This window comes from Diabrotica virgifera, chromosome 1 (assembly GCF_917563875.1).
Source record: "Diabrotica virgifera virgifera chromosome 1, PGI_DIABVI_V3a".
Lineage (NCBI taxonomy): Eukaryota > Metazoa > Arthropoda > Insecta > Coleoptera > Chrysomelidae > Diabrotica > Diabrotica virgifera.
In genome coordinates this window covers 16647812-16663842 of record NC_065443.1, presented here as the reverse complement: position 1 = coordinate 16663842, position 16031 = coordinate 16647812, and the positions used below count along the sequence as shown (strand labels likewise).

The window sequence follows — 16031 nt, the reverse complement described above, 5'->3', positions numbered from 1 at the left end:
GATATAGATTTAAAATATGGATATTAAAAGGGAAATTAAAAATGGCATTGGAAAATATGGACTAACAATGAATACAAAAAGATGAGAGTAAGAACTCTTTGATGCTACGTTAGAGATGATACGTTAGTGAACTCTTCTTCTTCTTCTTTTATATAGGCAGTACTGCCTGTTTTTCTTCAACGGTGCCTTTCATTCTGCCCCTAAGTTGTCATTCCATCTTTTCCTTGGGCGTCCTATACTTCTCCTGCCTAACGGTGACTTATCCCTGGCTATTCTTACTATCCTTGATTCAGACATCCTGCTTATGTGCTCATTCCACTCTTCTTTTCTGTTCTTTACCCAGGTATTTATATTGTCTACTCCACATATGCGTCTGATTTCCTCACTTCTTACCCTATCCTGTAGTCCTTTTCCAGCAATCCTTCTTAAGATCTTCATTTCGTTGGTTTCCAGATGTCTTCGTGTTTTGCTTGTATCTGGTCTTGTTTCGGCCGTGTAAGTCATAGGTAACTGGCCTAATAACTGACTTATATATTCGGGCCTTTGTTTCCAATCTTAGGTGTTTGTTTTTCCAAATTGTGTCGTTTAGGCATCCGGCCGTTCTACTGGCTTTAATTATTTGGTCTTTTACCTCTTCTTCGATATTGTTGTCGGCTGATAGATTAATTCCCAGATATTTGAAAGTCATTACTTGTTGTATAATTTGATTGTCTAACTCCAATTTGCATCTTATTGGTTCTTTGGCAATTACTAAGCTTTTTGTTTTTTGGACTGATATTTTCATATTCATTTCTTTTGCGTTAATGTTGAACTCGTGCAATAATCTTTGTAAGTCGTCTTCGCACTCTGCTACTAACACGGTGTCATCAGCGTAACAGAGTATTTTTATCTCTCTATTGCCCATTTTGTACCCTCTTTTTTTCTTCACTTGTTTTATTATGTTAAACAGTAGAGGGCTTAGTGAATCTCCTTGCCTGATTCCTGTGTTTGTTTCTATGGGTTCTGTTATTATTCCATTGACTTTCATCTCTATTTTATTTCTTACATATATGTTTTCTATCAGTTTTATGATATCCAGTGGTAAATTTTTCTCATATAAAAGGTGTATCACAGGTGTTAGTGAACTCGATACTGAAATATGGACTTAAACGCTAGACATTGAAGCAAGAACACATAAATAAGCTACATACAGTCATTTGAAATGTGGTGTTACAGAAGGAAGCTTAGAATAGCATGGACACAGAAGAAAACGAACACGAAAGTGTTGTGAGAAATGGGCAAAGAATACGAAATAATAAACACAGTAAAAATAAAGAAAGTTACAATATCGTTCATTTGGAAGAAGAGGGTTATAACATAACTAAGAATTTTCACTTTTTCAGTAGAAAGGTTTTAAGATTCATATTAGTTTATTTCATTTATTTTGTGCAGTGTTTATTGATATTATGGGATTTAATGATTGAGTACAATAGATTTCTGATCTTTTTATCGCCCTGAAAAGAATTTTCTTTTTTAGGATATCAGGCTTAGAAAAAAAACTTAGATATAACCTTCTTGAATAAAGAAATATTATCAGTAGTAATTGCACAAGAGCTCTAAAATTATTGATTTTTTCCCGAGTGACACTTTGACAGTTTTAATTTCACGAGCCGAAGGCGAGTGAAATTATGTCAAAGTGTCACGAGGGCACAAATTCTATATTAATTTTTAGAGATCGAGTGCAATTTGTTGCGATTATTTCATGAATAAAACTGTTCAAAACCAAAATTTTATTGTAATTTATTTATGTAAGTACAAAGTAGTACAATTAAACACACAGTTGTTATAAATATTTGACGGTTGAAAGTCATCACTTTTATAATTTTTAAAACATTAATTGTCATTAATGCCACTGAATGTATTTTTTATAGCAACGAAGGGCATCTGACGTAATATACTTGACGACGGGAAATTATCAAAAATTATCTGTCTAATTTAGATTTTTGTAGCCTTCTATTGGTCAGAATCTCCTATGAATGAAATAATCTTTTTAATACACTATGTTTGCTCATATAGTTACATTTTAGGAATTGTATTAATAAAGTATTATTAAAAATGTCATTATATCAATTATTATTTAATAAAACTTATTAATAGAACATTAAAAAAAACTAATTAAACAGTTCGTATCCCTTATACAACACAAAATGAAACATAAAGCAATAATAATAATATTTGTTTTTCTTTACAAATTTTTGTGAAAACTTAAATAGTAGCTTAACTTAAATAGTAACTTAAATAGTGATACAGTAGCGATCAACAGGTAGCCAAAACGCATTCAAAGATTGCGGCTTTAATTTTGAATATTTTTTCGAGATATTTGGCACACGTATTCGTAATATAATAAAGAATGGCGGTACAGAGCCCAATTTGAAAAATATATTAATATGTGGAAATTACTCTGTAATTAAATAGAATATTAAAAAAACAAGCCTGTACCGCCATTACGAAGAACAAAAAAATACACTTTCTTCAAATAAACTTTTTTATCCGATGCCTAGATTTTGTGTCATTTTGGAACTACTAATGAAATAAAAAATTTTAGTAGTTCCAAAATGACACAAAATCTAGGCATCGGATAAAAAAGTTTATTTGAAGAAAGTGTATTTTTTTGTTCTTCTTAATAGCGGTACAGGCTCGTTTTTTTAATATTGTATTTAATTACAGAGTAATTTCAACATATTAATATATTTTTCAAATTGGGCTCTGTACCGCCATTCTTTATTATATTAAGAATGCGTGTGCCAAATATCTCGAAAAAATATTCAAAATTACAGCCGCAATCTTGGAACGCCTTTTCGCTACCTGTTGATCGCTACTGTTTCCTCTTAAACACAACAAGCATTTGTTGTTAAATTAAATTAATCCTTAAATAATACTACAGTTTAATTTATAATAATTTACCCAATGCAAAAAAAGATAATTCACATACCTAGAACAAAATAACTTTGAAGAATAAGGTTATATTTCACAAAACTACTTTTTACGCACATGAATTGCGCACATTGCTTCTTTTTTATGATGAATTATCAAAAAAAAGTTACAACTAAGAACTTCCTTCTTAGAAGGAGTTACTTCCTTCTATCAGAACATAGGTACTGTTTACTTTTAGTGTTATAACTTTTAAGAGAAATGGTTAGATCTTTACTTATAACTCTATATCCCAAAACTAAATCACCATTTTAATTAAATTAACTTATTTTTCTCTCTTATATTCCAAGATATAACTGTATTCTGTAAAGCGATAAGCGAATAACGTTTTGTAGAGAAATGTAGGGGAAAACCACAGAGTTACATCTGCCATCTCTCGGAGACTAGTGTACTTACACATGTAACTATTTTTTCCATAGTAAAAGAAGTCATTATTTGGAGGTATTGATACAATAAAAAAAACTTTGAGATGTAACCCTCTTCTTCCAAATGAACTATATCTGCGACAAGTAATGAGGAGACAGCGATATGGAATAATAAGACTGACAATTCTTCTTCTTATTTTGTCATCTTACGCAGGTTGGAGATCACTTCTTTAAACTCTTCCCTATCTTTTGCAATGTGACATAATTGTTCAATACTGAGGTATGTCCAATCTCTGAGATTCTTTAATCAAAATTTCTTCTTTTGTCTTTTCTGCTCTCTACTCTTCCTTACATGATGACGTGTGGCAGGGAGTATTTACCGACTGACAATACAGGGATAGAAAACAGAAGAAAGAAAAAAATTTAAAAATTAGTTGCAACTATATAGCAAAATACATCCAATAATTTAAAAGTAATAATGGTCACTTACCAAATACTCTTTAGGGACAATAAACCTAACGCCATCAGGGCCCTTCGGTATAGACAGCGATTCTTTAGGCCGGTCAAATAGCAAAAGTAGACACTCCTTTGCTTTCATTTTTCGAACGTAAATCTAAAATTAAAGACAAAAAATCAAATCGAGAACAATGATATCTAAAATTAAAAAAGAATAGCATCAAATACTAAGAAAATGGCACAGCTTTTTACGGAAAAATTGAACAGAATATATTAATAGAGAAAAATCTACCAATAAAGGCAGAATTTGTGTAAAGGAGCAATAGACAACTTAAAGAATAACAAAGCAGCAGGACCAGACCAAATCGAATCGAGAAGAGAAGCTATAAAAGCATTTAGGCAGATATAGGTCTGGATCCCGCGTATGAAAAAAAAGTTGATTAATAGCGAGCTGAAAATTTGTTAGTAGCTTAAACATTTTCTTTAGAATAGAAAGATTAGCATCAGAGATACGAAAAAATATTTAAATATAAAATTGTAGGTTATTTAATTCCCAAGAACTTGGTTTGAAAAAATTTTTTCTACGGTAAAAATTGAGTGAATCGTAAATGAGTATATCGAAAAATATTGATTTTTTCTATATAAAACTAACACTTTCGATAGCGAATAAATCGAAAACTATTAATTTTTTCAAGAAAATGTATAGAACATTTTTTGCTTAGAATGAATGTTTTTATCAACTTTTGTGGTCAAAATATAATAAAAGATTTCCACCCCCAAGATGGTGTGGCAACCACCCCCATGACAAAAGCGCCTTTCGGAATCATATAGATTTTGATCCTTGGACTATCCACTACTTATTTTCAAATCTTCAAGCAAATCGATCCATTATGTAAAAATTGCGAGGTGAAAAGGTTCCTGGCCTATAAATGTCTACAGTCTACGACATTCCGGGATATGCTGGATAGCTTCCTTTTTTGACAAAATGCCCCTGATGATGCTCTCAGAGCGAATGTACTTGGTCAAGATTTAATAAACAATTATTGTGCTCGATATCTGGCTTTTATTTGTAAAATAAAAACAGAAAATTTGAAAATAAATCAGACTAAAAAATTGAAACAATAACTTTCATCCTTAAATAATCCTAATTATTTATTTATTTATATTTATCAACGGGCAATCACCCAATTAAAATACAGTATATACATTAATCACATGAGATTTTTAACCTAATCTACAGTAAATTTAAAAATTTTAATCATACAAACTAGGAACATTAAATAACAAACATTAACAAAAAATGTACAGAACACAAGGATATCAAGTTATCACACTCAGTTTTTAAGCTGAGCTTTAAATTCTTTTGGAAAACTATAACAATCTAAAGTTTCCGAATATTGGTTAGCAAACCTAGGAGTTCTAGACATGAAGGAGTTGTGTCCATAGTTTGTGCGATGGAGTCTAACGTAAAAGGGTTGATTTAGCCTTGTTTGTCTACTGTGTGTGAACATGGAGGCTAATTTTCTCCAATAGTTGAAGATCAAAATTATTCGAATGTAGTATGCTATAAAACATTGTGAGATCCTTATGCAAGCGTCGGATTTGGAGAGAGGTTATGTTGAAATACTTTTCCATATTAGAATATTTAATTTTATCAATCCTCTGGTTTTGTTTAAATGCAACAAATCTTAAGAACTTGTGCTGAACTCTCTCAATAGCGTGAACATGGGTGTTATAGTGTGGAGACCAAACACATGAACAGTAATCTAGGTGAGGTCTCACAAGTGAAGAATACAATATTTTTATGGATGAGATATTTAGAAAGTCTTTAGCACAACGTTTGATAAACCCTAAAAGTTGAAGTGATTTTGAGACAATAGATGAGATATGGGGGATGTAGGATAAGCTGGAATCGAGCACAACACCTAGGTCTTTTATCTGAGATACAGAGTCTAAAGTACAATCCGTAATAGTATAGATATGATTTGTAGGAGTTCTATTTCGACCAAAAACCACTGACATTTTTTAACATTAAGTTCCCTTCCATTGCTATCACACCAATAGCTCAACCGATCCAAGTCAGATTGTAATTTTTGTTAGTCACCATCATTCTCGATTTTCAAATATAATTTTAAATCGTAAGCAAACATTAGAAAAAAAGCAAAGTGGAAACAGGAGGCAATATCATTCACATAGATATTGAATAGAAGGGGTCCCAGATGTGACCCTTGTGGCACTCCTGAATGTAGCTTAATTTCAAACGATTGAAAACCCTGAACACGTACTATTTGTATTCTTTCAGATAGGTAGGATAACAACCATTCTAAAAGTTCACGCTGGATACCCAGACCTCTCAACTTATTGATTAAAATCTTGTGACTTACCCGGTCAAACGCCTTTGTAAAGTCTGTGTATACAGCATGAACCTGGAAGCCACCCTCAAGAGATTCCACAAGGAAGTCGGTAAATGTCAATATATTAAGTTCAGTGGAGCGGCTAGAGAGAAATCCAAATTGCTGGTCGATAAAATTATCAAAAGAAGTGATTTTGAAGCGAGAAAAACAATGTTTTATAATCTGTTTAAAAATTGTTATAAATAAATAGGTTGCTAGGAAAATTTTAGAAAATTTTGAAAACACGAAAAGAATTGGATCAAAAAACCCCTTTGAAAATGACCTTTTTTTCTCAAATGGGAATAAAAAAAAGTGGGAAGATAAGAAAAGCAAGTGAAAATCAGCTGTTATAGACATCATAAACTACAGGAAAATATATATAAATAGAGATCATTTTTTAATATATGTTGAAATTAATACAGGAATTACTACGAAAAGAAAAAAAACAGGAGAAAGTCTAGGTAATCAAATATTTTATAGGCCATAAAAGTACAAAAAGTGAGACGGTTAACACATATTCAAAGAATGTCAAACACAAGACTATTTACAATAAGACCAAACCACCCTAACTAAAATTAGTAATTGACCTTATATGGCCTTCTTATGTGTGGTACACGACAATTAGACCGAAATCATTAGACCGAAAGCAGTAGACCGAACTCATTAGACCGAAAAGCACTTTACCGAAACCTCACTAGACCGAACAGCATTAGACCGAAATGGTAAATAAATTTAAAGTTTGCAGTAAATCATGCTAAGATTTTGTATATCTGTCTATTTGTTTATTGTATTTTTTTTTGTATTATTTTATATAGACTGTGTAAATTGTAACTCTGTACACTGTACAGTCTGATATGAAATAATTTTCATCCGTTAAACAAATTAGTGAAGGTAAAAATAAATTAAGGGTAGAGTGACGTTAACACCATTTTAACTGTTTATAATAACCATCCAAATAACATTTAGTTGTAATTACATTATTTTTATCTCTTTTACTGCGACAAGTAAAAAGAACTGCTTTTCGGTCTTCTGCTGTTCGGTCTAGTGAGGTTTCGGTAAAGTGCTTTTCGGTCTAATGAGTTCGGTCTACTGCTTTCGGTCTAATGATTTCGGTCTCTTTACAGAAAACCCTTTATTTATGTATTATTAATAGGTTCTAGAAGTTTGACCGGCTTAGAATGATTAGCTTTTAAAAAATTAAGTAAAAAGCGAATTTTTGTAGTTTGGAAAAAAATGGCCTTTTGTTTAGAATAGAAATATTATCATCAGAGATACGAAAAAATGTTTAAATATGAGATTGTAGCTTCTTCAATTCTCAAGAAACTGGTTTGCAAGAATTTTTTCTACTGCAAAAATTGAGTGAGCTATTGACAATTAAAACATGTAATAACATGCAAAAGCCACCTTTACCAACCCTTTCAAAGTCACCTCTTTATGCCACTGAGGATTTTAAAAGGATTTAGTATTAATAGTCTTATAGATCTTGTAAAAACCTACCAAATTCTTTTTTACCAAACTTTTTAAGATAAAAGATAAAAAAGTTACTGTTAAAAAATCAATATATTTTTTTGCAAAAAAAATGAGAAATCCAATTGGAAGCATAATAATGTACGTTAGCGGTGTTTTTAGTCATTGTCCTTACTCATTCTTCTTTATTTGTGTATTATTAATAGATTCTAGAAGTTTCACTGGCTTAGAATGATTAGTTTTTAAAAAACTGGAGTTCAAAGCGAATAACGAATTTTTGTAGTTTGGTAAAAAATGCCATTTTCTTCAGAATAGAAAGATGGGCATCAGAGATACGAAAAAATGTTTAAATATAAAATTGTAGGTTATTTAATTCCCAAGAACTTGGTTTTGAAAAAAAATTTCGGGTATAATATCACAAGAGAGTGAGAATAAATTGAAAATAATGCGACAGTTTTTCGAAAATTTGTTGTCTGGCAATAGACACGAGAGCCCGCGGGGCTTGAGTGGCTATTGCCCAATGACAACAAATTTGAGTAAAAATGAAGCATTATTGTCTTATTTATTCTTACTGTCGTGTGATATTCGTAAGATAATTTTTAATACGTATATTATGGATATTTTCTTAAATGTGACAGTTGTCAAAACTAGGAAATTGGTTGGCATTAAACAGAAACAATCTACTTAAAAAAATTCTATCGGTAATTTTCTACAGTAGATAATTCTCAGTATAATTTTAATCTGACTGGACAGAATTAAACACGTGATCAAATATCTTACTATACGATTGGAAGTTAAAATCATCAAAAAATAATCGACGGCAAAAATTGAGTGAATCGTAAATGAGTACAGTCCATCTAATTTACTTACCGTTGCACGTCATTATCTACGTTAGAGATCTAAGTTGACGTTGTCCAATTACAAAAAATTCTTGAATTCATTTTAAATCATACATCACACAATTTTTGCGGAAATGGATTATACAGCAAAACAAATTAGTATTCAATGTAAATAAATAAAAACTTTAGAAATAGAAAACAAGAATTAAGTTATAATCTTACGTTAAAGTACATAATAAAAACAGTAAATATAATGAAACAAATACTTATAGTAAAGAGTATAAACAAATATGAAGTACATCACCGCAACTGTCAAATAAATGTTACCAATTTATGCCAAAATATCACCTTCGTTCGATTATAGTTACAGTGTATTCCGAACAAAGTGCTTCATAAAAACGCTAGATAATCTATTTGTACAAATTAAATGAAACATATTATTGTGTATTTCTTTAAGTTAACATTAATAGAAATCTTTAAATATTATTTCTACGCGTATATAATAAAATATGTCTAGTGGCTGTAATGCCAGTGTACTCGGCAAAGTGATTCTAAAAAATAACACACCTACCGCCTAAATATTTCGTGTTGGTATCATGTGAAGTCACAGGCTATGACGCGGATGACGTGCAACGGTAAGTAAATTAGATGGAGTATATATCAAAAACATTGATTTTTTATATGTACACTGTGGGCCGAAATAAAGGAGTACATTTTTTGGTTGAAAATAACTTTATTATTTTTTGGGCGATTTAATTTCTTTTTGCAGGGCTAATTGCCTAGCATGTCCTCAACATGACTGCAGATTTGGAAGAAAAAATAACGTACAGGGTCGGTTAACTTATAAAAAAACTTATGTAACGGTGCAGTTGAGCTCGTTGCAAATGAAAACTGTCTTAGCTAAAATTGAACTGATATGCTCTTTTCGCAGGTTAACTATCCAGAAAGCTTCAGTAAAAAGAAAAATTTTAAAAATTACCGGATTCGCAAAATATCATTTTTTTATTTAAATAATGTTCAGAACATACCTTTGCCATAAAATTTTAAAACATCCCAAATTTGTAAAATATTATTTTTTACTTAAATTAGGAAATCTAATTCGAGTACTTTTCTAATATATTCACCAGAACGAAACCCTCTTAACACTAAATTACATGTTTTTGCTTCATATTAGCAGTAATTTTTGTTAAATAGTCCATGGGGTGAGACCGCTCCCATCTGGAAAAATTTCTGATTCGGTTTCTCTGGGGTGTGGATTCCTATTCAAAAATGTCCCCTTTAAACAAATCTGAAGGGTGCCGGGCGGAATTTTTGGCAGAAATTGTTTAAACAATTTTTTTAAACAAATACAATAGATCACGTTTTGTTTTGCTCCAAAATATATATATTTTATTTTTTTTTTTTTGGGTCATTCTAAGCAAGAAAGGTATCTTGTAATTTTTCTCAAAAATAATAGCTTTCGAGTTATAGGCGATTTAAAATCCGAAAAATGCGAAAATATGTATTTTCGATCCTTAAAAACTCATATTTAAATTAAAAAAATTGAAGAAAGACTTCTGTGTAAAAGGTATATTTATTAAAATCCTAATAAAGGGTTACATTAAAAGACAGAACGTTTTCGCTCTAAAGAGAGCATCATCAGTGTTCTAAGCAAGCTCTACATGCTCAGCCACCAAAAATACATAGGTTAAAACCCTTAAAACCCCGACCAAAAGTCTTACATTGGCGTGTATTATGTTAAACCCTTGCGATGGGTGAAAATGAAAAAGATATACCTCACAGCATTATATGACTCTACCACGTGTATGTGGGTGGTTGAGTTGATTTCTCTGTCTTCACAAAGAGAAAGGTGGAAGTCAACTAATTACAGGTGACAGGTAAGAAAAACCTTTTTCTTCCACCAATTAGTTGACTTCCACCTTTCTCCTTGTGAAGACAGAGAAATCAACTCAACCACCCACATACACGTGGTAGAGTCATATAATGCTGTGAGGTATATCTTTTTCATTTTCACCCATCGCCAGGGTTTAACATAATACACGCCAATGTAAGACCTAAGTTAAGGGTTTTAACCTATGTATTTTTGGTGGCTTAGCCTGTAGAGCTTGCTTAGAACACTGATGATGCTCTCTTTAGAGCGAAAACGTTCTGTCTTTTAATGTAACCCTTTATTGGGGTTTTAATTAATATACCTTTTACACAGAAGTCTTTCTTCAATTTTTGTAATTAATGGTATACAGCCAGTTACGGGAAATTTTTCCTTATGGATTTTCATATTTAAATTGGTATTTTTGAGGTTGCCAGATACTTAATTTGAAGGTACAACATTCAGCTTCAAGATTCTGAAGAGTGATCGTGTATAACTTTAATTTATACCGTTGTTTTTTAATTGTTAAATAAATATGCATGTTTATCCGATTTTTTTGCCTCTGCGGCGTGCTCTATTTCAAAAATCTCCTATTTTCCTCCGAAAAATATTTTTTCTAGATTCTTTGGGATATTCTGAATAAAATAAGTTTCTTGACATTTTTCTCAAAAGTTAATAGTTTTAAAGTTATAAGCTATTTAAAATCCTAAAAATGACAAATAAAAGCATTTTCGAATTTTAAATCGCTTATAACTTTATAACTATTAACTTTTGAGAAAAATGTTAAGAAACCTATTTTATTTAGAATGTCCCAAATAATCTATAAAAAATATTTTTCGAAGGAAAATAGGAAATTTTTAAAATAGAACGCGCCGCACCGGAAAATAAATCGGATGGACATGCATACTCTTCATAATCTTGGAGCTGAATGTTTAAACTTCAATTTAAGTATCTGGTAACCTCAAAAATACTAATTGAAATATGAGTTTTTAAGCCTCGAAAATGCGTATTTTCGCATTTTTCAGATTTTAAATCGCCTATAACTCGAAAACTATCAATTTTTGAGAAAATTTACAAGATACCTTTCGTGTTTAGAATGACCCACGAAACTTAAAAATATATGTCCGGAACTAAAAAACGGATCTTTGTTTAAGTGAAAAAATTGTTTAAACAATTTCTGCCCAAAAATTCCGCACGGCACCCTTCAGATTTGCGTAAAGGGGACATTTTTGAATAGGAATCCATAAAGAAACCGAATCAAGAAATTTTTCCAGACGGGAGCGGTCTCACCATATGGACTAAAATGTCTTAAGAATTTCTCAAACGCTCAAATATGTCAATTTTACTTGGTAAGCCATGACTGCTTAGGTTGCCATGGAATTTGTTTGACATTTATAGTTAAATGAGTAAATTGGCCAGTTCATACTGCCACTTTTAAGCAAAAAGGACAGAATATTAATTAAATATTACCGTGAAAAATATATTTATGGCGCAAGAAAAATTGTAAATGCATTTCCTGAGAAAAATTGGCATATTGGAACGATAGGAAAGTTATTAAGACATCTAAGGGAAACCCATGGGACTATTGAACATGAAAGTGAAAGAGGAAGTGGAAGAACTGAAGAAAATATTGCTAGAGTAAGGGTGGTTTTAGGAAATTTGCAACCTGGCCAATCTGTTGAAACAAGGAAAATCGCAAAAAAAACTAGGATTTCCCGCACTAGGATCAGTTCGAAGAATCATTAAAGAATATTGACACCTTAAAGTATTTAAAAAAGTTTACTGTCAAAGACTTACTGCCAATGTAAGAGAAAAACGACTGGAAAGATGTAATTTGAGCTAAGAAGATTCCGCTCTCATGAAGACATTGGAAAAATATGGTTTTCAGATGAATAAATGTTTTATTTACGGCCTCCTAAAAATACCCAAAATAATAGGGTGTATTCTGACGTACAATTTAAAAGAGAAATTCCTCTAGAGCATCTCTTAATTGAAAAAAGTCATTTCTCAAAAGGTGTCATGATCTCTGTTGCAGTATCCATGTTATGAAAAAATCGTCTGATTTTTGTTGATGCCGGAGTAAAACATGTTATGATTACACTTTCCAGCAGGATGGTGATTTTTCGCACACTTCCCACAATACAAGGATATTCTGGAGTGAAAATTGCCCGGACTATATTTAGCCACCTAATAGCCCAAAATTAAATCCGGTTTACTATTCAATTTTTGGAATTTTCGAACAAAATTTGTATGACGGACAACAATTGAAATGATCGAGGAGCTCAAAGAAAGAATGCAGTTTGTTTGAAACAATTTTGAACAGGTTATAATAAATGGGGCTATCAATTTATAGCGCAAACGACTTTAAGGAGTGGTAAACAATAATGGTGGACACATTCATAATATTTTAGTCTAAGTTTTAAAATTATTAACATGCTTTTATAAATGTGTTATTTGTTAAAATAATATATTTTCCTAATTTAATAAAAAAAATATATTTTACGAATACGATAATTTTGAACAATTTCCTTTTAACTGAAGTGTTCTGGATAGTTAACCTACCAAAAGAGCATATCAGTTCAATTTTAGCTAAGACAGTTTTCATTTGCAACGAGCTCAAATGCACCGTTACATAAGTTTTTTTATAAGTCCGACCCTGTACGTAATTTTTGTTTCCAAATGTGCAGTCATATTGAGAACATGATAGGCTATTAGCCCTGCAAAAAGAAATTAAATCGACCAAAAAACCAAAAAGTTATTTTTAACTAAATATTGTACTCCTTTATTTCGGCCCACAGTGTATATAAAACAACATGTTCGATAGCGAATAAATCGAAAACTATTAATTTTATCAAAAACATGTATAGAGCATTTTTTGTTTAGAATGAATGTTTTTATCAACTTTTGCGGTCAAAATATAATAAAAAATTTCCACCCCCGATATGGGGTGGCAACCACCCCCATGGTAAAAGCGCCTTTTGGCATCATATAGATTTTGATCCTTGGACTATCCACTACTTATTCTCAAATTTTCAAGCAAATTGATACATTCTGTAAAAATTACGAGGTGAAAAGCTTCGGTTCCTGGACTATAATCGCTTTGAATGAAATTTTTTAGACGTACGTCATTGAAACAAATTCTTCTTCTTCCTTTAAATAGCTTTATAATCTTTAAACCTTTAAATACAAGTAAGAATATTTTGACAAAGTGTCCATATTTTGGGACCATGTTTCCAGCAAGATAGAAGCCACTCATCCTTGTCAAACTATTCTTACTTTTACAGCTTTTACATAAAGGTTTTTAAAGATTATTAAGCTTTTTATAGAATTATAATTTATTTAGTAGTTTTTTAGAAAAAGTAAATCCAAAAATCAGTAATTAAATAATTTTAAAAAATACAAATAACTCGAAAAAGAAGCATCTTTTGAAAAATTACCAAGAAAGAAAAAGTATCTACTTATTTAGATGAGATACGCCTAAAAAGTTTTATTGGAAGCAATTCGGGAAATTGTTTTTTTTTTTGTTAGAAGTTATTTTTTAATAAAAATTTTCGGCCTACTGGGAAAAATTAAAGAAACAAATGTTTATAATGTTTTTAATGTTTAAAAAACTTTCGAAAAGAAAAATCGTGTGTGTCACTTACCTCTAATATGTCAACAACTTAACGAGATACAGCATACGCCGAAACTGCAGTCGAATTTTTGCTTTTTGCAATATTTATATGTACAGAAAACCGATAAGTAGCTGATAGCATGTTGATGGATTATCATGGTACTTGGTCTACCGTTTCCTATCCTAGATTTGTGTAATTAAAATAAATCAAGAAATTCTGTAATATGTACAGGCTGATTATGAAAGTATTTCAGCAATCATAGAATACCAAAAAATAGACCAACTACACCCAATACAAGAAATAAAAAATCAAAAATGAATAACCATTTTCAATTTCGTTGCAACACGAAACTACAGCCGCATCATTATTCCAGTTCAATCAGAGAGTGCAGCAAGCACCTCTACCGGTTTCGAAACTTATTAGTCTCTCATCAGGAGGCACATATGCTGCTCTCTCTGACCCAACCAGGACAAACCCCGACGTGCAGTCACGGATTGCAACGAACGAAATGGCAGGGATGCCCTAGCGGCAACTGCTATCAAAAAACTAAGTTTTCAATCTAATAGCACATAAAAGAACATCCAAAAATGTTATTCTACACTCTACCAGACTGAAAACAATGGGAACCTTCTCTGGTAACACCTCCGAGGCTTCTACAATTTGCAAGCCATAACGGATGCTGAGACTAAGGAAGATGAGGAAATTTTACAATTTATAATTCACGTCCCATCTGCTCAGCGCGGTAAAGTTCCAACGAGAATGGTTCCCTTCGTACTCCAATCGGAGTAAACATGTAAATCAAAAAGGAATGACCATTTTTAATTCCGTTGCAACACGAAACTACTGCCACATCATTATTCCAGTTCAATCAGAGAGTACAGCAAGCACCTCTACCGGTTTCGAAACTTATTAGTCTCTCATCAGGAGGCACATATGCTGCTCTCTCTGACCCAACTAGGACAAACCCCGGCGTGCAGTCACGGATTGCAACGAATGAAATGGCAGGGATGCCCTAGCGGCCACTGCTATCAAAAAACTAAGTTTTCAATCTAATAGCACATAAAACAACATCCAAAAATGTTATTCTACACCCTAGCAGACTGAAAACAATGAGAACCTTCTCTGGTAACACATACGAGGCTTCTACAATTTGGGTCTAGGAAAGTTGGTCGAGAACACTTCGTCGACGGAAAATTAGTCGGCAACATTTGATTGACAAACAGTTGGTCGAATGCACAATTCATCGAATGTACAATTCGTCGACGAACATTTGATCGAATGGATTTTTCGTCGACAAACTGTTATTTATCTTTAGGATAAAGGGATTAATGGTGACAAACGACGGATTATTGGTTTTTATTTTGTTAACTGGAATATTGTATTATACATATCTGAATTTATTTTTTTAGGGTTTTGTTAATTTTTATTTCTAAATCTTAGTTATTTTTAAATTTAATGAAAAAATTGGCTGTGGAGGGAGAGTAGAAAGCAAATATAAACCGATATTTTAATTAGTGATGTTGTACCGTTCTTCTCTTTGGTGTCGGCGCACTTGCGAACGGAGCATTTCCGGACAAGTCAAATTTGGGGGCACTTGCGGACAAAACGAAATATGCGAGATGCATATTTCGTAAATAAATTGTTAGGGAATCAAGGCATTTCCGTACAATGTTTTCGACTGCAACAATCAGTCAATATCAATAAAAAAGTAAAGAAATCGCGAGAATAAACTTCCCTTCACACTTTATCGAAGGCTTAGGACTGGCAATCTATAAAATAATTTTTTTTGATATAAGTAACTTAACTAAGAGAAACTAACTTTATAATATTGACGTGTTTCCGCCATGTATTTATTCCCTTTGGGTCTTTGTCGACGAAAAATCCATTCGATCAAATGTTCGTCGACGAATTGTACATTCGATGAATTGGGCATTCGACCAACTGTTTGTCGACCAAATGTTGTCGACTAATTTTCCGTCGACGAAGTGTTCTCGACCAACTTTCCAACACCGCTACAATTTGCAAGCCATAACGGATGCTGAGACGAAGGAAGATGAGGG

At 32.0% G+C, this 16031-nt stretch overlaps 1 protein-coding gene across 1 annotated transcript in view; it reads right to left on the bottom strand.

The window, feature by feature from the left end:
• Window positions 1–14087, bottom strand: part of LOC114334234 (phenoloxidase 1-like) — a 50140-nt gene extending 36053 nt beyond the window's left edge. Inside the window, exons 1-2 of the mRNA XM_050655056.1 lie at window positions 14002–14087; window positions 3826–3948 (exon numbers count right to left, since the gene is read on the bottom strand). Of these exons, the coding sequence (XP_050511013.1) occupies window positions 3826–3933 (108 nt within the window). The 5' untranslated portion in view covers window positions 3934–3948; window positions 14002–14087. The remainder of the gene's footprint in view (window positions 1–3825; window positions 3949–14001) is intronic.
• Window positions 14088–16031: the final 1944 nt, after the last annotated feature.